At 42.5% G+C, this 24,926-nt stretch overlaps 2 protein-coding genes across 6 annotated transcripts in view; both read left to right on the forward strand.

The window, feature by feature from the left end:
• Positions 1 to 4,699, forward strand: part of wu:fj29h11 (uncharacterized) — a 41,172-nt gene extending 36,473 nt beyond the window's left edge. For both annotated transcript variants that reach the window (XM_067488346.1, XM_067488347.1), the window contains 6 exons: positions 304 to 415; positions 1,407 to 1,532; positions 1,636 to 1,905; positions 3,449 to 3,590; positions 3,730 to 3,895; positions 3,977 to 4,699. In XM_067488346.1, the coding sequence (XP_067344447.1) occupies positions 304 to 415; positions 1,407 to 1,532; positions 1,636 to 1,905; positions 3,449 to 3,590; positions 3,730 to 3,895; positions 3,977 to 4,390 (1,230 nt within the window). In that variant the 3' untranslated portion in view covers positions 4,391 to 4,699. The remainder of the gene's footprint in view (positions 1 to 303; positions 416 to 1,406; positions 1,533 to 1,635; positions 1,906 to 3,448; positions 3,591 to 3,729; positions 3,896 to 3,976) is intronic.
• A 1,707-nt stretch (positions 4,700 to 6,406) lies between these two features.
• Positions 6,407 to 24,835, forward strand: bsk146 (brain specific kinase 146). Of its 4 annotated transcripts, XM_067488354.1 has the most exons (6): positions 6,407 to 6,680; positions 17,254 to 17,412; positions 19,346 to 19,611; positions 19,727 to 19,929; positions 20,076 to 20,267; positions 20,352 to 24,835. In XM_067488354.1, the coding sequence occupies exons 3-6, from the start codon at positions 19,440 to 19,442 to the stop codon at positions 21,102 to 21,104; spliced, it is 1,320 nt and encodes a 439-aa protein (XP_067344455.1). In that variant the 5' UTR covers positions 6,407 to 6,680; positions 17,254 to 17,412; positions 19,346 to 19,439; the 3' UTR covers positions 21,105 to 24,835. The 4 variants fall into 4 exon arrangements, with proteins under 4 accessions (XP_067344455.1, XP_067344454.1, XP_067344452.1 ...); XM_067488353.1 differs by lacking the exon at positions 17,254 to 17,412 and having other exon boundaries at positions 6,407 to 6,725; XM_067488351.1 differs by lacking the exon at positions 17,254 to 17,412 and having other exon boundaries at positions 6,408 to 6,680.
• The last annotated feature ends 91 nt before the right edge of the window (positions 24,836 to 24,926 follow it).

Genomic DNA, 24,926 nt, shown 5'->3' on the forward strand with positions numbered 1-24,926 from the left:
TGATAGAAGTTCGTAAAGAACCACTGTACAGGTGGACTGGGCTCCATTAGATGGAACGCCTGGATATGCCCCTCACCTTCAGACAGAAAGGACTTCATTTCCAGAGAGTGTCCTACTTTAGGGACGAGAAGTGCCGAGTTACTGTACAACGTCAATTCATCCCCTGTCTTCTATGTTGTTGGTATAGGATCCCAATTGGACTCATTCAATCTTTGTAACTTTTATGGTTAAGAATGTTAAAAACTAATGTAATATCATTCATCAAGATTAAGCCTCAGCTTCATTACCTTTATGTGTCTGCAGAACCCAGGAGCTTTGAAGAGATTCCTGCACAAAGAGGACATCAAGGAACTGCCCAGTGAGGAGGAACAGTGGGAGGTCCCCGAACCCCCCAGACCAGAGAGCTTTGAAAGAGGTAAATAGGACACAAATGTGAAGTTCACAAAATTAACTCACTGAAAGAAACATTCTGCAGATTTTACACATCTGTATGTTCGTCACTACAAGCAATAAAATTCGGTGTATTGTAGGTAGAGCAGGCTCCATATTTCAACATGAAAAGAAAAGACACTATGTTCTGCTAAATCGACCTCTGACTGTTACTGCAGTAAAAGGCTATATCAGCAAAATGCACACTTGAAGTAAGACATGTATTTTTGTTGGACGACAAAAAACACGGTGGACAAAATTACATGTTTGTCTGAGTAAAATTGTCACCAACCAAAAAGAAATTGGAGGAAAGTGTTCAGCCTTTTTAACAATTAAGCAATGTAATTTTTTATTATTGGTATCACGTATTTAGTATTAATGGACATTTTAGTTATTAATGTACTGTAGGGACCACTCTGAGTTTGGGACTGATACCCACAGACGTATGAAGAGCAAGAGCAACTAAGGCATCGTTAAAGTGTACAGAGTGTTAGGAAACTACGGATCTGCAGCTCAGTATTAATGTGAACCAATCACAGTTTGATGCAGAACATCAGCATAGAACTGGAGCATGAGATGAATTCGAACGTCACAGTGCAGCGTTTCTTCAATCTGCAGTTTATGCAATTCTTCCTGTGACACTTCCATTATTATTTCATAAAATTCAAATTTTTCTCAGCCCTGCACCAACACACTCTTTACACACACACACACACACACACACACACACACAGAAAGATAACGGGTGTGTTCCACATATGCTAATTTGGGTATGTTAAATGTTGTGTGTGGCAACATAAAAGAGCAGCTGTTGCCAGGGCTCAAAGAGCAAGAAGAGCAGATCCCGCAACACACACACACACACACACACACACACACACACGATGACAATGGCATACCAGCACTGAAACAGGCTTTTATCTGATTGTTGTTTTTCTTCTAACTCTTTTAACATTTTTGAAAATGTTTTATTTTAGTGTCTTCACGGACCTTCAGCACCTCCCCAGAGGAGCCATCACGCCCTGCACAGGAGGATGGAGAACAGACGCTTGCTTGCTGGCCTCCAAGGGCATCAATACTCAATACAGGAGCCAGTAGAACATGTACTCTATGCATTTGTTTACACTAAAGGAAATTGCTATTTCAGCTTTGTAATTTCTTCTCAATGGCAAATTATATTTGGCATTTTGCAAATTTTACCGACAGGCCAAGCTGGTGGGAGTGTAGTAGAAGCTGTTATGAAGATGTGGCCTCCTCCTGCTCCACCCAAAGATAGAGAACAAGAGAAAGAAGTCACCTTCAAAGGAAGCAACCAAGTCACCCACAGTGGTCCTGGGAGCTACGAGGGAAACCAGCCACTAAGGAGCAGCTGGCCTTCAGACCAGCCCATCCTTCAGAGGATACTCAGCCATCCAGGCCAGCCAGGAGCTAACCCTGCTGCAAGTGCCAACATGGACCCCACCCCACAACCTCCAGGTTACATTATATACAAGAACGGTGTCATACTGTTATCAGTATTTCTACTGGTTTAGGGTTTAAGGAAGAATCCTGGAAATGTACAGTAACTATTCAGGGCAGTAGTGTTATAGTATGGTAGTATATTGAAGTGGAAGCTGGAGCAGTCAGATAAGAGGAGGTTTGCTCAAAGTAACAAACCCTAAAAATGATCTCATTGTTCCTAAGGCAGCCTACAAAACAATCGTTTAAAAGTTTGAGAAAATGTCCGTCAACACGGGAATGAACAAGGGTTTGAAATGGCAGAGGTAAAGCTTTTTAAAGATTCTAAGTAATATCTGTATATGTCCTCCCAAACATCATACTTCAGTTCTATCTTTATTTACCTGCCATCCAAGGTTTTATGTCTGACAGGCAGTTTGCTGAGTTGAGTCTATGGACAGTCTGAGTTTCGGTGGTTTGATCCTCAAGTGTCCTTGGGCCAGACATTGAATCCCCAAGTTGCCCCTGTTGTGTTTGTTTCTTACTTGTATATCACTTTATATCGCCCCGCCCCCATCTCGGCTACTCCGACCACATCTCTGTTGTGCTAATTCCAGCATGCAGACCACTCGCCAGACGCTCTAAACCGGTTCTGAAACAGGTGAAAACCTGGCCAGCAGGAGGTACTTCTGCTCTTCAAGACTGTTTTGAGTGCACTGACTGGGACATGTTTAGGGAGGCCGCAACCAACGGCGATTCCATCAACGTGGGGGAATACATGTCAACAATAAGCAGCTATATCAGCAAGTGCGTTGATGACGTGACCATCTCCAAGACCCCATCACTACGCGCTCCAACAGGAAGCTGTGGACAAATGCTAATGTGCATCGGCTGCTGAAACGAAGAGACTCTGCTTTCAGAACAGGGGACAAGACAGCCGTAAGAATAGCAAGGGACAAACTGTCCATTGCCGTCAGAGAGGCGAAGCGCTCACATGTTCAACTTCTCTGCTCATGGACCCCATGCTGTTTGCGTTCCACCTCCACAACCCTCCATTTGGCCCTCACCCACCTGGACAATAAGGACTCATATGTACGAATGCTGTTCATTGACTTCAGCTCAGCATTCAACACAATCATCCCTCAGCACCTGATTGAGAAGTTGAGCATTCTGGGCCTGAACACCTCCCTCTGCAATTGGATTCTGGACTTCCTGACTGGGAGACCTCAGTCAGTCCAGATGGGGAACAGCATCTCCAGCACCTCCACACTGAGCACTGGGGCCCTCTGATGTTCACTCTGCTGATGCACGATTGTGTAGCAATGCACAGCTCGAACCACATAGTCAAGTTTGCCGATGACTGTTTTTCAGAAGGGGGGTAGCACAATGGCTAATTTATATATATCACATAATGGCGCCTGATTATTTGCCATTAATGTCTTCACCTGGCATAGATCAGAAATATGGCAAAGGAACTAATGATAAGAAATTCAGATCAGGTCCTGTCAGTCATCAAATCTATATGTACAGTACATCCTGCCGATGCTTAATTTAGCCATTTTGTCTTGTCTTTCACTGACAGAGCTCAGTCAGCAGAGTGAGACCACTGAGTCTGGCAGAGCTGAGAGTGGAGAAGAATGCCTCACACCTCCCAGACCAACACAGAGTCCTCCATCTGCACAGTCTGCCAAGACAGACAATGACCAGCCTCCTCCAAACAGCCTGTAGGCCTATTCTTGATGTAACAAAATATCTGTAATATTCATGTTGGAAACTAATATTGATTTTTGCTTGAAACACAATCCCATTCCTACTTCCTGTTTCCCTCTCCATCTAAACTAATCTCTTCTTTTTCTCTGTCAGTGTTGTCCCTGAGGCAGTAATGGTCTCCAGCACATTTCAGGGGACTGCAGCCACTGCAGAAACTCAGCGTCCTCCTCTGAACCTGGACTTCCCTCTCTGGAACAAAGTCCAGCCTCCACAGGCCACATTGGAGGATGTGGAGCTCACCTGCCAGAGACCTATTACCGTGAGTAAAATCACGGCACGTCTTCACTTCCTAGTCGTTCAGCTTCAGCAAAGTTTTCTAAATGGTGCTGCTAATTTGCAGGTGATGTTATCCGATGACTTGATGGACGTGGCAGCAATCGGTGAATGGGGGGAGCAGCTGGTCAACTCCTTCCTGTGCCACTGGAGAGACAGCGGTGACCCCAGACGCCCCTCACATGTCATGTGGTGCAATGAGGCTGGAGAGAGCGGCCAGCCCTATGACTTCAAACTCACCTTTGAACCGGGACGGGAGCCATCGGTGGTGTATGTAGAAGTGAAGTCCACTCTAAAGAAAGAGAAGGCATTTATCCGCCTCTCTGCCAACGAGCTGGATTTTGCACTGAAAGAGAGAGAGCGTTACCACATATACAGAGTGTACAGCGCAGGAGATGCTCAGAGTGTTCGCGTATGTCGCATACAGAACCTGGCGCAGCATCTCCACACCAAACATCTGGAACTGTTTCTATTCATTTAAGGCCTTTAATTATGGGGAAATATTTGTACTATAATTCAACACAACGACAGGCCAGTTAACCCTGCACTGATGTACGTTCTTATACTTTTGCCTATTTTACTATCTAATGACAGATTTTGCACATCACTTTTTTATGTCTGTGGAGAATAATTTTAGCGTTAACAAAGTGTTTATTTTAGTCTACTATTTTTAAAGTGCTCAGTGGACGTACTGTACTGTCTGGTGTTACCGTTAATGTTTTTGTCCCTTTACCTCACCATTACTCCAGCATTCCTTCAAAATAAAAAACTTTTTCTGTCAGCTGTACAACTGGGAATGATTTTGCCTCCTTTTGCTACATATATTTTATGTATGTTTTATTTTTTATGTCAATGTTTTTATTCCTAAAAAATCTTTATTTTTGCCTGATTCTGCCATCTTAAGCTCCCTGACAGATGAAATGATTTTAGCTGAGGGTTAACTTAAATGAAGTAGAGGCATAGTAGATTGCAGAGGTCCCTCACAGACTCTCATCCCTCCTGGAAATTACACCGTCACTGTGAACAGACTGGGCTTTGACAGTACAGGCAACAGAACATCTATTGTAGGTAAAGCTTACAAAGCTCCTCCACTCATCTCTGATCACACTCAAAGCTCTTGCTGATATAAATATTACTTTTCAAAGACAAGGCTGCTCACAGTCCAATTCAAACCTGAACCACAAAAACGCACAAGTCAACCGCTTAGATTTTCTACTTAACGAATAAATGCAGCAGATTTATTAATTTTTTTTTAAATTCTTTTCTTGTGTCACATAAAATACTATGGTCGTCCATAGGAGCCACAACCAGAATCAAAGTCTGTAGTTGCTGCAGTAATTTTTGCAAAACAGGACACTTAGTAACCATGTGATGGGTGTTGGTGGAGAGATCAGAAACTGCCTCTGGGGACAGCACCTCCCTGTTTCCATCCTGTGATGCAACCTCTTGGTAACCAGAGTGAGCTTTCTATGGAGGATCAGTCCTCACTGAGACACGCAATATACAAAACGAACCAGTGGTAGGACATTTATGATAAATGCTGAAGCCTTTTAATGTAAAGATGTTTAGTGGAAATTCTGCAAAAATTACAAGCTGGTATTTTAAAATCAATAGATTGTTTTATGATTAAAATATGTCGTCACAGTTCAAATAAACAAAGATCACTGCTAACTCACTGTGGTGTTATGGGCCACAGAGCTGAAAATTTTACCAGTGTTTTGTTAGATACAATGTGATACGGGGCCACAGTCATGAAACACAACACATGACCACTAGATGATTTTGTTTGTTTGTTTGTTTTCTTCACCAACACCACTTTTATATTAAAAGTGGCTTCTGCTGCACGGCATTGCTGCCCCCTCTGAATTGGACTTTACGCATTCAAGTGTGGTTTGTAAACTCTAGGATATGAAATGATTATTAGTAGTAGTACAAGTTGAGAAGTGACGACAACAACAACAACAACATTTTTCCTGTGACACAAAAGTTCCGTGGTGATTTTTTTCTTTCACATTTACAGAGCTGCATTGTGCAAAGGTGTCTCTCTTTTGTAGCAGGATTATTCACAAAAGGCAGGAGATTTTCTAAATTGTTGTTATTGTCAACACACACCATTAAAAAAAAGACAAGTGTTATTCATGTCAACTTACTGTAACTGCTGATGCTCTAAAATTATTAAAGCGTTCTCTTTAAAAACAGTTTTTGTGACATGTCATGTCCTGCTGCAGCACCATTCACTGGTAAGTTATTATTTTTGATCAGCAATGATGCTCTATAGGTTTATTGACAAAAGAAAAAAAAAACAAATCACAGACTACATATTTTTAGTTTTAGTTTTGTTTGTTTGTTTGTTTTGTTGTACTTTTCCCAACCAAATACTGTATGAGTTATCCGACAGCCAATGAAGGCATCATAGTCTGTACGGAGACAGCGAGCAGCGGCTGCTCCCGGCGGATCCGTGCTGCGATTGGCCAGAGCTGTGAGGAGGGGGAGGGCTTTTTCTCTCCTCTCCTGTTTCTCTTCCCCTCTCCTCCCATCCTGGAGGACAGAGCGATGCGGAGACAATAGGAATCAGAGTCAGAGGAGGCTGCAGGATGCTCGGCGCCACCTCCCCGGACACACGGCTGCTGCTCGGAGGCTTCTCACAGGAGCTCAGGCGTTTCTCTCGGCTCAGCCCGCCTTAGTATGCGCTCATACCATCCCGTGCGTTTACCAGCAGCCTGGGCTCACAGGGCGGACTCCACAGCCTCCATATGGGAACAAACTGAAGGGTGAGCAGCAGCGTCCTCCCTCCCCTGCAGCCTCAGCACCTCGGTGTGAGTCAGTAAATCAGCAGCAGTCACTGTAACAACTGCGGTTATTTACGGTGCGTTTTCTAGGAGTTAGTGTAAGATGGATTGGGCCCCGTTATGTGCAGCGGCACACACACACAGTGAAGCATCATTGCATTGCTTTCAGTGTGTGTGTGTGCGTGTGCGCGCGCGCTTGTTTCCCATATCCCCAGCAAACATTATTGTTACTATTTAACACAGTTTTTTATATTTCTGTGTAGTGATTTTTATCACCCCCCTTACCCAATTCATGCACATGGCTGGGGAGCTGTCAGAGTGTCTACAGCAGGTAATGTGTGTGTATTTGTGTGTGTTCGCGTTTGTGTGCATTACTCCGCGTCCTTCAGCTTGTCTGAGCTCTGTTACATAGAGTGGAAATCATTTTCCTCAGAGTGGATGCAGTCTGAGGACACACTGCAGGTGGGATCCAACATGACGTAGCCTCAGATGTCCATGAGACCATAGTGTTTACATTCTGACTGGCTGCGTCCACCTGGTGGTCTCTGTGCCGCTGGTAGATGCAGCCACCGCATTGTCTGTGCCTTATAAGGATTTGGGGTTATAACAAATATTTAGCATCAATTATTTGTGATGCAGACAAAGTTGTAGCCACGAGTTTGACTTTGCAGGAATCATTAGTGGCATCATGTATTCGGAAGTTGTACTGAACGGTTGCAAACACTTGAGTTTTAAATCCAAGCTGATCAAAGAGGGTTAGGTTCACACACACACACGCACAAACACAAACACGATACACTTCAGCATGATGAGTCACAGATCACAATCTAGGTCACACTGATGGTCCATTGTTGAACAAGTCTTCACCAGCATTTGCACTAACTTTTACTGTCCTCGTGACATTAAAGTACAGCTTTGTAGGAAGGTGAGAGGTGTCCTGACTAACAGTGAATACACTAATATAGTGCATCCAGAAACTATTCCAAACATTTTGTTATGTTACAGCTTAGTCCAAAATGGATCAAATTCATTATTTTCCTCAGAATTCCAGAAACAATACCACATAATGACAACGTAAAAGAAGTTTGTTTGAAATCTTTGCAAATTTATATTTTAAAAACAAGTATTCACAGCCCTTGCTTAATACTTTGTTGAAGCACCTTTAGCACCAGTTGCAGCCTCAAGTCTTTGTGAGTATGATGCTCAAGCTTGACACAACTATTTTTGTGCAGGTTCTCCAATTCTTCTTTGCAGTGCCTCTCAAGCTCCATCAGGTTGGATGGGGGGCGTTGGTGCACAGGCATTTTCAGATCTCTCCAGAGATGTTTAATTGGGTTCAAGTCTGCGGCTCTGGCTGGGCCACTCAAAGACATTCACAGAGTTGTCCCATAGCCAGTCCCTATGTTGCCTTGGCTGTGTACTGGTCAAGAAGGTCTCTGTACATTGCTCCATTCATCTTTCTTTCAATCCTGATTAGTCTTCCAGTTCCTGCTGCTGAAAAACATCCCCACAGCATGAAGCTGCCACTAACATGCTTTACTGTAGGGATGGAATTGGCCAGGTGTTTCCTGGTGCCTGGTTTCCTTCAGACATGACACTGAGTTTCAGGCCAAAGAGTTTCATCAATGTTTCATAGAGTCCTTCCGGTGGGCTGTCACATGCCTTGTACTGATGACAATACAGGCCTGATTGGTGGAGTACTGCAGAGAAGGTTGTTCTTCTCAAAAGTTCTCCTCTCTCCACAGAGAAACGCTGGAGCTCTTTCAGAGTGACCATCAGGTTCTTGGTCACCTCCCTGACTAAGGCCCTTCTCTTCCGATTGCTTACTTTGGTCAGCTGGTCGGCTCGAGGAAGAGTCCTGGTGCTTCCAAACCTCTTCCATTTTTGGATGATGGAGGCCACTGTGCTCATTGGGACCTTCAATGCTGCAGAAATATTTCTGTACTTCTACAGATCTGTGCCTCGATACAATCTTGTCTTGGAGGTCTACAGACAATTCCTTGGACTTCATGGCTTCATTTGTTCTCTGGCATGCACTGTTAACTGTCGGACCTGAATTTCCCACAGGTCTCCAGTCAAGTTGTAGAAACATCTCAAGGAGGATCAGTAGTAACAGGATGCACCAGGGCTCAATTTTGAGTGTCATCACAAAGGTTGCGAATACTTATGTACATGTGATTTTTTTTGTTTCATATTTTTAATAAATTTGCAAAACTTTTAAACAAACTTCCTTCACATTGTGGTGTATTGTTTTGAGGAATTTAATTTTGAGGATACTAATGAATTTGATCCATTTTGGAATAAGCTGTAACATAACAGAATGTGGAAAAGGTTAAGCGCTGGGAAAACTTTGTGGATGCACTGTATTGTTTTACGGGGGTGTAACCTTCAGAGAGTCCAGCAGTGATGCTATGGTCTATGTTAGTGTCATGATTTTTTTAAAAACACAATAATATAAGAAAAGAGCTAAGCAGTGTTTCAGTGTTATGCAGTACATGTCAGTAAACCTTCAGCAATTCACTGTAGTGACTTATTTACAGCTTCCCCTGCTTTTGTAATTTGGCTGAAGGATGCAAACACGCTAACATTGTGTCATTATAGGATCAATGGATTTATAAATAATATACTGATTACTCAACTAACGTATCACTGGTCTGATGATCACACACGTGATTTTTACTTTATCCCCCAAATCTGCATTCGTTCTGTCCCTTATGCAGCTGGAGCTAACTTTCCCTTAGGTCTAGGTTCTTATACACACACAAACATCAGTCTTATCTCTCTAATGAAAAAGCAAAGAAGCTCTTTTTTAAAAATGTCAACCTCTCTTCCTGTAAGGTCTTCATTGGTACAGCAGGGCCCCCTTGAAAAGCCAGAGTGCAGTAAAATCCACTAATATGTATTGGAGTGTCAGTAGGTGCTGGTGGCTCTTGGTGCAGGGACACACACTTTTTTGATTCTTTGTGTGTCTGTGCACGTGTGCTCAGCAATCGGAGGACTAATCCTTTGTGGGAAGAACATTTACTGTCTAAATGTTTTCACTGCTGCCGTTTTCCCGCATGGGAAACAGGAACGAGAGTGTTTGCAATTTATGCATCGTGCAAATCAAAAAGTCTGCAACGTGCAAAAAATAGGTTGAAGATGGCATGTTGCTCTAATCGTTTGAGGGCAGTGGGGCCGTTTCAGCGGGGGGCCGACGTGGCTGTGATCATCGCCTTGGCTCGTTGAACGTGCTTGGCTGGTCAGCTCTGCCCTGCTGGTTGCATAAGCAGTCTGGGATTTAGTCAGCTGCGGGCCCTGGTCGCTGCTCTGTTTCCACTGAGTGTTAAACCTGGTGGCACAGAGTGTCAGTGTGGCGAGAGGAGGCAGGCGGAGGAGGGGGGGTACAGATTTGTGGCCAGCTGAAAGGAACATTGTGTATTTTGTGGCTGTTTCCAGAACATGGTATTTTAAAGCCCGTGGGAGTGTCCAGGTGCAGTCCTTTTGAAAAAACTTGAGATTGTTATGCAAAGCTTGGTGTAAACCTCCACCCTTTCCTGCCATCCACAAATAGCTGCCATGTTCAATTTGAGAAGTCTGCTGTGTGAACCACAAAATAGCAGATTTGGCTAATGTGTTCACATCATATTCTACACACGTAATCACGAGAAGCTGAGTTATGCTATTTACGTTTGGGGTTTTTTTGCAAGTCATATTCTATAGATATTAAGAGTTTCTGACAGCTACACTATATTACTAAGAACAGAAGAACTACAATTTCATCCTCATATATTAGGGGCAAAAGATTTCCCTATAGTTGCTGAATGCAAAGTGCAACACTCCCACTTTTATGCTCAGTTTCATTCTCATTCCAGTCTCCACTTAGTCCATCTGCAAGTATTTTGTGTTGGGGCAAGAGATCTACAGTTTGCACTGCGAGCTGTGTTTACGAGATCAAAACTGTAAAGTTGTGGGCTACATTGCAATGAGCCTTGAGCTAAAATGCCGTGAAAATTCCTTCTGAGAGACCCTGATCCGAACAAAACAAAATAAAACAAACCGTATAAAAATGCAACACATTAATTACACTAACCCAACAGTTTCATTGCAAACAGTAACCGAAACACTTAATATAAGTGAAAATGGAAAAGAGCGACATTATCACATAGTCCTCGAGAGTTTTAAACTCAAGCAGCAACATCAGATTTTAGTGTAACATAATGGATGCAGCTTTAAACAATGGGTGCAGTGACATTACTTGGCAGCCCGTCCCTTACTTAGCACACGGGCACACAGCAAACAGGACCCTGCTTCTGCTGCTAGTTGTCAAATGAGCAATAGAGTCTTTGGGAAATATCTTGACACACATGATTAAATGGTGGACTTTATACATTTCTTTATTAGATATGAATGGCCAAAAGTCTTTTGGAGTCTGAAGGTGTCACATCATTTGCAGTTCAAACTGGGGACCGGGTGCATGACTCAGATAGCAGGAGTGTGAACAGGAAGATTGCTTGTACCGACAATGTTTTCTGTGTATTTACACACTTCAAGTACAATATTTACAGTGATACATATATATTTTACTGTCTTGTACTGTGAGGCTTTACTGCAGTTTCATTCTAAATCCTAACGGTATAACTCTGGTGTTGCTGTCCTGCTGAAGGGTCTTCTTGATGTGGCCGAATGTTACAGACGGGTTAAAAAAATTCTTCTGGAATCCACCACAGTTGTATTCCATGTTCTTCCAGGATGTCCAGTGTCCTTTAGCTCACCAGTGCATTATTTCACATACAAAAGTGGAACTTTCTGCCTTGGTCGGTCGCCTCACGTGTATCCCAGTGAGAATGCATCACACTTGCTGAAGGCAGAACACCTCCAAAATAAGCAGGGACTGAAGACAGCTGCATTAAAGGCCTGGTAAAGCATCCTCATGGAAGAAACCTATGGCTTCAGATTTCAGTTAGTCATTGTGTGCAAAAGCTTTGTATCCAAATATTACGAGTGGCAATTACATTGTTTTAGTTTGTCCAAAAACTATTGAGCTGGGTATCTGGATCAAATATGTTGTAATGCCTGAACAGTTCATACAACCTTTCCAGGCAAACTCTTAAATTAAAGCTGACAGTCCACATTTGAAGCATATCTTAACTATTTTGTGACAAATGGTGTGAGGAGCCCGAATGATGAAAACTGAGTCACTCTCCAAATATACTGTATATAACTAACTGGCCCCGAATCGAGAAGTCTGTGGGGATCAGCACTGATGCTGAGTGAGTTACTCTGGTGAAATCAAGTAAGCTGAATCGAATTCCACCTCGAATCGATGATGTTAACTACGTTATTCCTAGATTAGCACGTTGCTCAAGCATTTTATTTAACGGAGTAAAGCACATAGCCTGACTTCATTTGGTGCTTTGAAGGCACACGCAGGACGACAGTACACCAGCGAACAGAGAATTAGCTGCCTGCAAGGAGTTACACATCTTCTGTATTTAACTACAGTAACGCGATGCTGTGAAACAGCATCTTAGCCTTGAGCCTCTTTGACATTTCCCATGTGAAAACGATACAGAACGAAATGTAATGTAATATTTCTGCTGCCAGGATGTGTGTGTGTTTTTCTCACGTTCTGAAACAGAAAGCCAAAGAGCCCCATTCCCCATCACCAAGACTGGAATTTTGATTGGTCAGAATGATCTGATCAGATGCCCGTGCAGCTTAATCACAGCAATCAATGGAATCTGCAGAGTACTTTTCTTGAATATTGGAGTTTATTTGACTGACAGTAAATGAATGTTAATATGATGGTAAAACGGCACCAACTAACTATAGCTCTCATAACTAGACTTGATGTTTTACTGAGATCTATTCTCGACTGAACTGGGCCTTTGAAATGAAGATGGGATTCAGCATTTCAGCTTAGCTCTGTAAAATGCAATCGCAACATTTTGTATCATTAACTGTCGCATTTTCAGCTCTCAGAAATGTGTGTGTGTAAATCCCTAAAGACATACACTCCCAGCAGACCTGACTTATCCAACACACTCTTCTGTGCTGTGTGTCAGTAGCTCCGATGGACGTTACCGTGTGTATGTTTGTGTTTATCACAAAGAGAGCTGCATATGTATTTATTTTAGAAGCAGCATTACACTCATAGCTGGATGAGTCATCGGTCGGGACAAATGTCGGCTCCCCGTGTGGAGAGGAGGTCTGCAATGCCACTCTGTGTATGTGTGTGTGCATACTGCGTCACATGGGCTCAGTCTGAACAACAGTTACCTCAATGCACAAAAAGTGGAATTTCATTTCAAGCATTTGACATATTAGATGAAAACCACTGCAGAGCCAGTGTTGGTAGCATCACAGCAGTTTCCTGTAAGTATATAAGAATCTTTATTGTCGTCATTGGGCACATATACACATTACACGTGCAATGAAATTCTTTCTCTGCTTTTAACCCATCCAGAGACGTTTGCACCCACCCATTTGATCTGATTCTCCTTAAAGGTGCAACATGTGGATTAGTGGATTTGAGATTTCTCTATGTGATGATAGCTTATCCTTCTGTCCTATGCTGTGGAGTATAGGATAGAAGGTGTTGTATGTGTCTAGCACGGTGGTGGAGAGATTAGCACTGCCACCTCATAGTTAGTAGTTCCTGGTTCAAATCCCCAAGTGGCTGTGGTCTTCGATGGAGTTTACATGTTCTCACTGTGCTTGTGTGGGTTTCCTCCCACAGTCCAAAGACATGGATGTTAGGTTCATTGGTGACTCTAGATTTCCCGTAGGTGTGAATGGTTGTCTGTCTGTGTATGTATCTCTGTGGTGGCCCTGAGAAAGACTGGAGACCTGTCCAGGGTGGCCCTTACCTCTCACCCAATGACAGCTGGGATAGGCTCCAGACCATGACCCTGAACTGGATAAGAGATTACAGATAATGGATGGTTGGAGGTGTTGTACAGGAAAAATAATGAATGTTTTTGGCAATAACATTCAGCTAGTATTAGTCAATATTAGTGAATTTCCTGTGGGAATGCAACCGCAAGGGGACACAAGCCAGTGTCTTCTTGTGCCAGTCCCAAGTCTGGATAAATGCAGAGGGTTGTGTCAGGAAGAGCATCTGACGTAAAACACAGGCCAAATTAAACATGCGAATCGTGACTTCCATACCGGATCAACTGGGGCCCGGGTTAACAACGATTGCCAGCGGTGCTGTTGACCTACAGGGTATCGGTGAAAATTGGACTATTCAATTCAATTCAATTCAACTTTATTTATATAGCGCCAATTCACAAAAAGTCATCTCAAGGCACTTTACAGAATAAAGTCAAGACTATAAAGATGTATAGAGAAAAATCAACAATTCCCCCTGGAGCAAGCTCTAGGTAACAGTGGAGAATAAAAAATCCCTTTAATTTAAGAAACCTCAAGCAGAACCAGGTTCAGGGTGGGCGGCCATCTGCCTCGACCGCTTGGGGTGAGTGGAAAGTGGAGAGAGAAAAGAAAAAGAGCAACAAAAGCAACAAGAAAACATCAGGCAGGTTAGTAGGACCAGTAGCTGCACGCTGGAAAACACACAGCTTCAAAGCCGGGGACACCTGCAGAAAGGGACAGAGAGAGGGGGACAGAGAAGGAGAAAGACAACTACGGGAGAAAACACACAGAGTTAATGTCATACAGTAGTGACAATTGTGGGGTTGTCATCACTTTGAGACTGGATGATCCTAATTTTGGCAATATTCCGTAGGTGGAAGAAGGATGTTCTAGGGATTTGTTTTATATGTGAGGTATAGGAAAAATCCTGGTCATAAATAACTCCAAGGTTCCTTGCAGTAGTACTGAAGGCCAGACTTATGCCACCTAGAGTAACAATATGGTTGGACATCATGTCTCTGAGATTTTTGGGCCCAAATACTATGACTTCAGTTTTGTGTGAGTTTAGAAGTAAAAAATTATAGGACATCCAGGCCTTTATGTCTTGTAGGCTTGAAGCTTGATTAACTGATTATTTTCATCTGGTTCCATAGATAAATATAGCTGGGTATCATCAGCATAGCAGTGGAAATTTATGGAGTGTTTTCTAATTATGTTGCCTAAAGGAGACATATATAAAGTAAAAAGTATTGGTCCTAACACAGAGCCTTGTGGAACTCCATAGCTAACCTTTGTGTGCATGGAGGGTTCATCATTAACATGAACAAATTGAAATCTATCAGATAGATAAGATTTAAACCAACCTAGTGCAGTTCCTGTAATTCCAATTTCATTTTCCAGTCTCTGTAATAAAATGTTGTGATCAATGGTATCAAATGCAGCACTAAGATCTAACAGAACGCAGAAGGACAGATGGTGGTAGACTTTGCAAAGAGGATGGAAATGGCTGTAGTGAACACTTTCTTCCTGAAGAGGCAGGAACATAAGGTGACATATAAGAGTGGAGGTAGAAACACTCAGGTGGATGACATCTTATGTAGACATTGAGATTGAAGAGGATGAAGAGTAGAAGAGGTGACTGGTGTGGAGCAGGAAGTAGCAAAGATTAGTAAGAGTGAAGTGAGGAGGGCGTTGAAGAGGATGAAGAGTGGAAAGGCAGTTGGTCCTGATGACAAACCTGTGGAGGTATGGAAGTGTCTAGGAGAGGTGGCAGTAGAGTTTCTGACTAGTTTGTTTAACAAGATCTTGGAGAGTGAGAGGATGCTGAGGACTGGAGGAGAAGTGTACTGGTACCAATTTTTAAGAACAAGGGAGATGAGCAGAGCTGTGGCAACTACAGAGGAATAAAGCTGATGAGCCAAACAATGAAGTTGTGGGAAAGAGTAGTGGAAGCTCAGCTAAGGGCAGAGGTGAACATTTGTGAGCAGCAATATGGTTTCATGCCTAGAAAGAGTCCAACAGATGCAGTATTTGCTTTGAGGATGCTGATGGAGAAGTACAGAGAAGGTCAGAGGGAGCTGCATTGTCTCTTTGTAGATTTAGAGAAAGTGTATGACAGGGTGCAGAGAGAGGAGCTGTGGTATTGTATGAGGACGTCTGGAGCGGCAGAGAAGTATGTTAGAGTGGTGCAGGACATGTATGAGAGCTGTAAGACAGTGGTGAGGTGCTGTAGGTGTGACAGAGGAGTTCAAGGTGGAGGTGGGTCTGCATCAAGGATCAGCTCTGAGCCCCTTCTTGTTCGCTCTGGTGATGGACAGACTGACAGATGAAGTTAGACACAAATCTACGTGGACTATGATGTTTGCAGATGACATTGTGATTTCTAGTGAGAGCAGAGAGCAGGTGGAGGAAAATCTAGAGAGATGGAGGTCTGCTCTGGAAAACAGAGGAATGAAGGAAAAGAGGTGAAGAGGCGAGTGCAGGCAGGTTGGAACGGGTGGAGAAAAGTGTCAGGTGTGTTGTGTGATAAAAGAGTCTCAGCGAGAATGAAAGGAAAGATGTTCAAGACGGTGGTGAGACCAGAGATGTTGTTCAGCTTAGAGACAGTGGCAGTGGACAGTGGAAAAACTGAAATATCTCATGTACATAAGTATTCAGACCCTTTGCTCAGTGCTTTCAAGCTCAGTCAGGTTAGATGAGGACTTTAGGTGGACAACCATTTTCAGGTCTCTCCAGAGATGTTCAAGAGGGTTCAAGTCAGGGATCTGGCTTGGCCAGTCTAGGACATTGACAGAGTTGTCCCTAAGCCAGTCTTGTCTTCACTGCAGTCTGAGTTCCCGAGAGCTGTGGAACAGGTTTTCATTGAGAGCATCTCTATACTTCAGCCCATTCAGCGTTTCCTCAACACTGACCAGTCTCCCAGACCCTGCGGCTGAAAAGAACCTTTCCAAATCATGTTTAATCAGTTAAAGTTACCGCAGTTAATCTCCAAATAAGGTGTAGAAACATTGCAGCAGCAATCAAGAGAAAAAAATTCAAGTGCTGTTGCAAAAGCTCTGAATACGTATGTGATAGTTCAGGTTTCAGATTTTATTTCCTTATAAATCTACACACATTTTTATATTTTAATTCCTGGTCATTATGAGGTTACGATTGCAGATTAATGAGTGAAAAATAGAATTTAAACAATTGCAGTATCAGTCTGCGACAAACAAAGTTGGAAGAGGTGAAGGGGGGTCGGAAAACTTTCTGAATGCTTGTATAGCCACAAACCAAAAAAGACTCCAAATCTGTCAGTGCGTTGGTGCAGCAGAGTTGATACATTTCAAACCTCAGGTTAAGCAGGAGCAGAAGTTGCATACTGTAGCTTTAAGCAGTCTGAAGACTTTACTCAGGGCTTTGTGAACCCGTGATGGACAGCAGAGTGATCGGTAATGAAAAGAATCTCGTGTTGCAGCCAGACAATAAGGATTAGTTAACACAAATCTCAGCCTATCTACCAAAACCCCCCAATACTCATTTAATAGGTGTCAGATTAAAAACCGCTAGTTTAGCTTTAAATGCCATAGACAGCAGTGTTTGTAATAATTTATAAGAAGGATCATGACATCTTAACATGATTATGTTATGAACCATACTCCTGTGTGTGTGTGTGTGTGTGTGTGTGTGTGTGTGTACTTTAATGCATGTTGCCACGCAGAGACAAAGCTACAGTTCGTCCTCTCTCCACTGCCATTTATCACCCAAACTGGCTCATCCTTTCTCACCTGCTGCTGTCAACTGCTCTGCCTGTCTGCGTCACACACAAAACATGAGAGTCCCACAGAGGAACCCAGAGGCCTGTGGAGGGGATGACAAGGTACTTACACTAGTTTTTAAGATTTTGTAGCGTAGATGGTGTCTTAACTATGATTGACGGTTATCTTTAACTGGACTTGGGAAAAGTGAGGGAACCTTTGGGAGAATCTGTGAAGAATATCAGGTAACAGTGATTTGTGTAGATGCACGTCGGCGATAAAGGAGATGGTGTAAATATGACAGCCGTCCAAGTCTCGCTGCTTTTCCTGTGATCACCGGCAGGAAGGCAGATTCTCAAGCGTCTGTTGAAGGATGGAGAAGAGCTGCTCTCCAGCATTTCAGGTTATGTAACTTGTATGTTTGTGTGTGTGTGTGTGTGTGTGTTCGAGCTCCTACACTTCTTCCACATGGGCCTGGATCTATAGAGTGAGGGTCAGGACTTGGCAGGTTTTGCTGCTCAGGAAGGGAAAAAAGAAAAAAAAAAGAAAGCAATCACTAAGAATAATCACACTGCAGCAGAGAATGGATTTGCTAGAAAGAAGTTTGCTTGTGTGTGTGTGTGTGTGTGTGTGAGGCAGCTCAGCTCTGGCATCGCCCTCAGCGAGTAGCATTTAGAATTACTTAAGCCTTCGCTGCAGATAATTAGCATTTTCAGTGACTATCACACTGCAGATCAGAGCAGCAGACTGGGAGCTCAGCGTCATGTCTATTACATTCCACAATAATGCAAGTGGTACCTGCAGCCACTGTTTTATCTTTCATCAACCTGTTTTCATGTCGAGGGACACGTGCAAAGAAAAAAAAACATGACTAGAAGAAAAAGGTGAAGAGCTGTGAAAAATCATTGGTTCTCTTTAGTTTGTATCTTAAACTAACCTGTTTCACATCTTCAAACTAAATTAAGGTTTTAATGATAATGGTGTTTATTAAGGAAAAAAGTTACCAGTCCAACACCTAAATGACCCACATGCAGCTTCACATCCGATCAGCTCTGGCTTTTGACTAGGGAAACATTCATTTTATTCCTTTTGAGACATTCCAAGCTCAACTTTCTCTTGTTGTTGCTCCACAACCCTTTGACTTTTTTTCACATACCCCTTTTTACAATAGCACAAACTAGATGTGAGTTTTCGGGGGGCTGGTGCTTAGAGCCTATTAGAAGCTGGCTTAACTTGCAAACCTTGTAAGAACCAGTTTGCCTCTCACTGATAGGAAAGCCACCGTAGAGTCACGTCACTTTGTTGGCTGTATGTTGGTCTTGCAGCAAGAGTTGGTCCTGCTCTCAAACCAGTTTTCCTGACTGAGAGCTGGTTCTTTGGTTTTTGAAACAAAGCTTTGGTTTGAGATTTAGGTACCGTCTCCAAACCCACTCTTATAGGTGGAAGGAGGAAGGAGACGGTTTCTGGATAGAGGCTGCAAATAATTATCATCTGTTATATTTGTACATGGATGAGGATTGATCACTGGTTGAAGAATTGTGTTTAGGGTGTTACACATGTTTACATTAGGGATTGTTTTCCTTTTGTCTGACAGTTAATTTAATAAGGTTTTGGGTCAACAAATGACATGTATGTTAACAGTTTTGAAAAACCAATTGAACCAATTGACATTTGTAAGAGAAGATTCCTGCTTCGCTAAGAAGGTGATGATGAAGATCAAGCGGATTCCAGTTTCATTAAACACAACTTAGCAATTAGGACAAATTGTCTGTTCACTGTGTTGTTTCAGTTAAGTCAAACTTTACCAATGGGGCAAATCCTGAATTACACAATCAGGACTGAAAACTAAGTTCTTGATCAAGACTTTTACAGTCTGCAAATCAGACGTAAGCAAATGTTAGAATGTTATATGATAGAAAGTTTAAGTAAACAGTGACCACGAAATTGTAGCCGTGTCATTTTGTTTTTATAATGGCACCACCTGCTGGTAAATTACAGGTGAACTTCTTGTGATACACCACTGAGCTCTGTGTGTCATCTCTTGTTTCTGTACAGTGACACCTGGCATTAGCTTTTGCTGCTCTTGTCCTGCCTGAGCATCCATCCCAGTTAGTTTTCTTTCCTCCTGGTCCCCCAAAGAGCCCCCAGCATGAGTTCCTCTCCGCTGGTGTCCCGAGCCAACATGGACATCCTGGACGAGCTGCAGCTGATCGCAGCCCAGAACCTGGAGAGGCTGGAGGTCAACAAGTACTACGAGGTGATCAGGGAGCTGGGCAAGGGCACCTATGGCAAAGTGGACCTGGTCATCCACAAGATCAGAGGTGAGGAGAGGACATGTGCACAGCCACCATTCAAACAGCAGCAACAAACTGGTGCCAAAGGAAAAGTGCCACAAATCAACACAAACTGTATATTTCTTATGTTTTTCTCCAAAAGGTACAAAAATGGCGCTGAAGTTCCTGAAGAAGAAGACGACCAAGCTGAAATCGTTCTTGCGGGAGTACAGCATCTCTCTATATCTGTCTCCCTGCCCCTTTATCATCAACATGTTCGGCATTGCCTTTGAAACTGACGAGTACTACGTGTTTGCACAGGAGTACGCTCTGGCAGGGGACCTATTCGATATCATTCCTCCACAGGTACTCCCCCTCCCCCTCACTCTTCATTCTAATTACTGCTTCAGTGCGTCGCAGCTTTTGCATAGCCCATGTTAATAATAAGTTCTTAAGAGGTTAAAAGACAGTTAGGTTATACTTTTGACCTGTCCTCCGTCCTCGTCTCTCAGGTTGGTCTTCCAGAAGCTGTGGCAAAGCGCTGTGTGCACCAAGTAGCCATCGCTCTGGACTACTTGCACTGTAAGAAGCTGGTCCACAGGGACATTAAGCCCGAAAATATCCTCATTTTTGACCAAGAGTGCCACAAGGTCAAGCTGTCTGACTTCGGCATGACCCGCCGGGCAGGCTCACCCGTGAAAAGAGTAAGTAGCAGTAGTGTTTTTGTGACTAAATATCTGGTATCTCGCTGGGACTTTGTTGATAATCGGTTGGGATTTCCCATCCAGGTGAGTGGCACCATCCCCTACACGGCCCCTGAGCTCTGCGACGTGTCCCGCCACGAGGGTTTCTGCGTGGACTACAGCACTGACGTGTGGGCCTTTGGCGTGCTGCTCTTCTGCATGCTGACTGGCAATTTCCCCTGGGAGAAGGCGCTGCCTTCCGACTCCTTCTACCAGGAGTTCATCCGCTGGCAGAGGAGGAGGACAAACACAGTTCCGTCCCAGTGGAGGCGCTTCACCGAGCAGGCCCTCCGCATGTTCCGCCGACTGCTCTCTGTGGAGCAGGACCGTCGCTGCTCTGTCAAAGAGGTGTTTGGGTACTTCAGCCACTCCTGGATGCTGGACATAGAGAACAACAACAACAATGGCAACGGCAACACAGGAAGCGCAGGTGGTGGAGAGAGGGTCAGTGGTGGAGGAGGAGGAGGAGGTGTGCAAGGGGAGGTGGATGGCATTATCTCCTCGTCTTCATCTGGAGAAGAAGACGAGGAGCTCCTAGTGGAGAGGATGAAGCAGCAGACTTTATCTCCCCTGTCCCCACTTTCGCCGCTTTCTCCCATGTCTCCGGTGACAGCGGAGAGGGGGAGCGGTAGCAGGGCCAAAGGCGCGACGATGGAACCGGGCGGTGGCCACCATTTTGTGTCCGTCTCCACCAACAGCTCGGTGTCATCCACCAACAGTTATGATCGAATGCCACGAGAAAACAGTTCGCCGGGGGGCCGCATGCTGGTGACTACACCCATAGAAATTTGCGTCTGAGCTTGTCAGAGCATAAACGTTGTCACAGACTCATCAGTACACACTTTTATACCTCTCATTCAACAACACAGATGTGCATGCGTGGAAAAGAAGCAGCGAGTACTAACAAGCATCCTGTTTTTAACATCTTGGGAAAGGAAGAGCACACACGGAAGACAACAGAAATTAGTAGTCGTACGCAAACTTCCTCGTGAGGTAGGTTCAATTTTTCTCAAGACTCCAAGAAAAGCCTCATTTACACTTTGAATTCAATAACGCGTGCAATCGTCGGTTTGCAAAAGCAAGAATTAAAAACCGTGAGAAATTGCCTCCATTAGAGATTCTGTCAGTAAATCCATCAGAAAAGAAGACCAAAATGTATTTCTTAAAGCAATACTTCCAGCAAAAAACACCAAGTGGAGACAGAAAGTGGCAGAATGCTGTGTGATCTCTTCAAGACATGATTTTCAAAGAAGCCGAGGGAAACCGGATTTGTATTTTTGGAGAAGACAAAAAAAAAGAAAAAAAAAAAAGAGCTCACCTAATAGGATAAAAAAGAAAAAACAGTAGTAAATGGGGGTTTTAAATGTTTCATGTGTATCTAAAATGTGAAAGTGTGAGTGTGTGTGTTGCTGTGCATTGAGTATGTATGAATCCAAAACAACTAGATTTATTTACTTTGAGAATTTGGTTATTTATTCGAATCTAAAAAAAAAACACTATTTTTTCTATTGTTTTTGTAAAGTTTACTTTATTTTCACTTCACGCTCACTTTTGGTGTTTTGGCCAAATCCCCTTTTTTGTGTACAATGTTTGGTTGGCTGATGTACATATTGATGTCAGTGGAAATGAGTTTGGACCAGTGGTTTTTAGACTGAATATTTTCCCACTTTGGCCGTAAACTAACACGTCGATGAGTGTCAGACGAGGCTGAGAGAAGGTTTATGATGTCTGTGTTCTACATAGCAAACATATCCACTTCACTGTTGAAAGACTGTTTTTTACTCTCTCACACAATTTGTTTGTAAAAGCTTCAGTTTTCTTCTAAACCTTGTCAGTAAAATGTTGTTTGTTTAGTTTCTGTTTTGATTTTTTTTTTTGTTGTTGTTTGAAAAGTCTTTTTTTTGTAATGTTTACATTTTCTGTATGGGTTTATTCTTGGCAAACAAATTTGTTGTACTGCTTCTGTTTCCTTTAAAACTAATAAGAGAAAAATATTGTCTGAAAAGAAAAAAAAAGCATCACTTAACATTTTCAATTCAATATGAAGTAAAAAAAATGCGTCTCCTTTTATAAACTGCATGACAAGTAGCTCAAACTTCTCTTTATTAAATTTTGAACCAGCTTTACAAAAACAAATAAGGGGGGGGAAAAGGATAAAAAGAAAAATGTTGTGATGTGGATTTTTTTGCCGTAGCACAATTTCTTGCATTACGTCCCAGAGTGAATATTGCTGTTCTAATCTCTTAGGGCTAAAGAGTCAAAACAATTAGTTTCTATTCAGTGTTGTATTTGTATTGCTATTAGTATCGTGTTCTCATCTTACAACCTTCAGGAAGAGAAAAAAAGCAAAGCATGAGGATCTAGAATGAGAGGTTCGAATTTAGGAGTTACAGAAACTTTTTTATTGCCACCTTTAGTGCAACAGAGTGGTTTGGCCGTTTGTTTTTTTTTCTCCAAGTGACAATTAACAGCAAAAAAGCTCTTTATCCATTTTTTGACATCATGAATATTACCTACATTATTTCAAGACAAAACATTGGATCATACACAGAAATGGGCTTTGTATGTGTTGCTTTCCAGACATAAATGTGCATGAACTTGTATGTGCTAAAGCTCTATTGTGATCTGCGTTGTCTCCTGTGTTGTCACAAGCTGCAGTACTTTGTAGATGTAGTGACATGTTTCTTTATCCTAAAGTAGCCTCAGCTAGGATCTTCCTGACTGCAGATCAGGGTTCAGACCTTAAATTGACCATTTGATCACGTTCTTCGAGGCTGCTCCCAGATCAGCCAGTGAGAATGTAAATTACTACATCTTGTGACAATCTCTGACTTCATCGGCATTCGGACTCAAACAAAGGACAGTCCTGATACTGATCACTATAGCTGTGCTGTTTTTCCTTGGCTGGTTGATTTCCATCAGCCAGCTGCTAGCAGCGATGCTTCTGCAGCATGTACTGCTCCGGCACCACACTGGGGAGGCCTTTCATACGAAGGACCGACACACAATGGCCTGTACATGACCTCATCATGTCATTCTTTCTCCACATTAACTATTCGACCCAAAATCCCGCTCGAGTTCTCCTCAGCACCCAGATGTGTCATCCATCCTCACAAGCCACGGAGTCTCATTTAAGTCAAGTGAGAACATTTGTGAATGTGACAGTGGCAGTGCCAAGGGGAGGCTGGTGGTCACGGTCACTTTTTACAAAGATAAAACTATAAAGAAATTGATATTCTGCCTGTTCTCTGCTGCCTTAATGAGTATCATGATTCTGCTTCAAATTAGTTGTGCTAATGTTAACAGAGGCATTTGCCTTCTGAATGAACGTTAGTAAATGGCCATGATATTATTTAACATCATATCTCATGATTTGACTCAATTATATTCCATGTTATGAACAAACTGAATTACATATTAAATATTAAAATTGTCAGTCTTTTAAAATTAGTTCCAGTTTCAAATGATGACAGCCCTCCTGGCCAGCACATATCACTTTTCCGTGACTGTTTTAATTATGGAAAATGTTACTAAACTTTCTTTCACATTGCTCAGAAGGTATATTAAAGTTTTCATTGAGGAAGACAGGATGGAGAGTTTTGTTAGTTTTACTGCCACCACTTTTGAGTGGAACAACATGAAACTGATCCACTAAAAAAGAACAGTGATCTAAAAACGCCGTCTTTCAAAATGGAGATCCAAAAGATCTTTGCATGTGCATTGGAACAGTAGTATATTTTAATGTGTCCTGAGATTCCCACTTAATGCTTCACATTCGTAGTATTACGCATATGTTTTAACCCATTGCATCCAGATTAGTGTAAAAGTAAAATTTTGGTCATTATCAAACAAACTCTAAATATTCTAAAGGCCTATTTGTGAACTTAGTGTTTATTTAGCACTGATCTAAAGGAATCTTAATATTGAGAGTGAATCATGGGAATGTGACAGAATTGGTGCAAAAGCGAATTATATAAAATCTGACTCCCTCAGTAAAATCTGGGTGATTCCATTTACTGCTGCCTAGACTGACTTGATTTAGAGATTTAAAAACGGGGCAGGAAAAAAAATAAAGGATAAAAAATTTTTAAAAAAAGACACTGATACTTGATAAGCGAGTTGATTTTCTGTACAACCTTGGCATTATTTTATCCAACTATGCTTTGTGACACAGAAAAAACAAAAACAAAACATTAGATGAAATATTAGAATGGATGGTACAGTGGATTTCTGCACAACAGCTGAGGACACCTTAACTGCAAAAGTAGAAATAAAAGCCTACATGCTCTTGCAGCAATGTCCGAGTCAGTCACTGCTGCTTTTTTAATTCGTCCATAACGTAACGTGTTGTAATGGAGTTTTGATGTCTTTCTGTCCAGTGACATACTTCAAAGCATCATGATTTTTTGTGGGATTTTAGTGAGTAGATGACACAGCACTAGAACTTGTATCCGGTTCTGTCTTTGCAATACAACTGTCTTCCTGTAAGCTGAAATTTAATCAATAAAATGAGAATTTGTTGGACATTAGATTTTTGTTGTCTATTTTCTTGATTTTTTTTTTTTTTAAATAAGCATTTCCCAGAATGTGGTGAATTACAAAAAAAGCATGAGGTACAGG

Source organism: Channa argus, chromosome 20 (genome assembly GCF_033026475.1).
Source record: "Channa argus isolate prfri chromosome 20, Channa argus male v1.0, whole genome shotgun sequence".
In the NCBI taxonomy this organism is placed as follows: Eukaryota; Metazoa; Chordata; class Actinopteri; order Anabantiformes; family Channidae; genus Channa; species Channa argus.

What these genes read in the sequence shown, in the direction of transcription:
- bsk146 (XM_067488353.1), top strand. Translation starts at nt 19,440, where the DNA reads ATGAGTTCCTCTCCGCTGGTGTCCCGAGCCAACATGGACATCCTGGAC. An exon ending in GGTCATCCACAAGATCAGAG is followed by an intron (nt 19,612 to 19,726) that starts GTGAGGAGAGGA and finishes TTTCTCCAAAAG; the next exon opens with GTACAAAAATGGCGCTGAAG. An exon ending in TCGATATCATTCCTCCACAG is followed by an intron (nt 19,930 to 20,075) that starts GTACTCCCCCTC and finishes CTCGTCTCTCAG; the next exon opens with GTTGGTCTTCCAGAAGCTGT.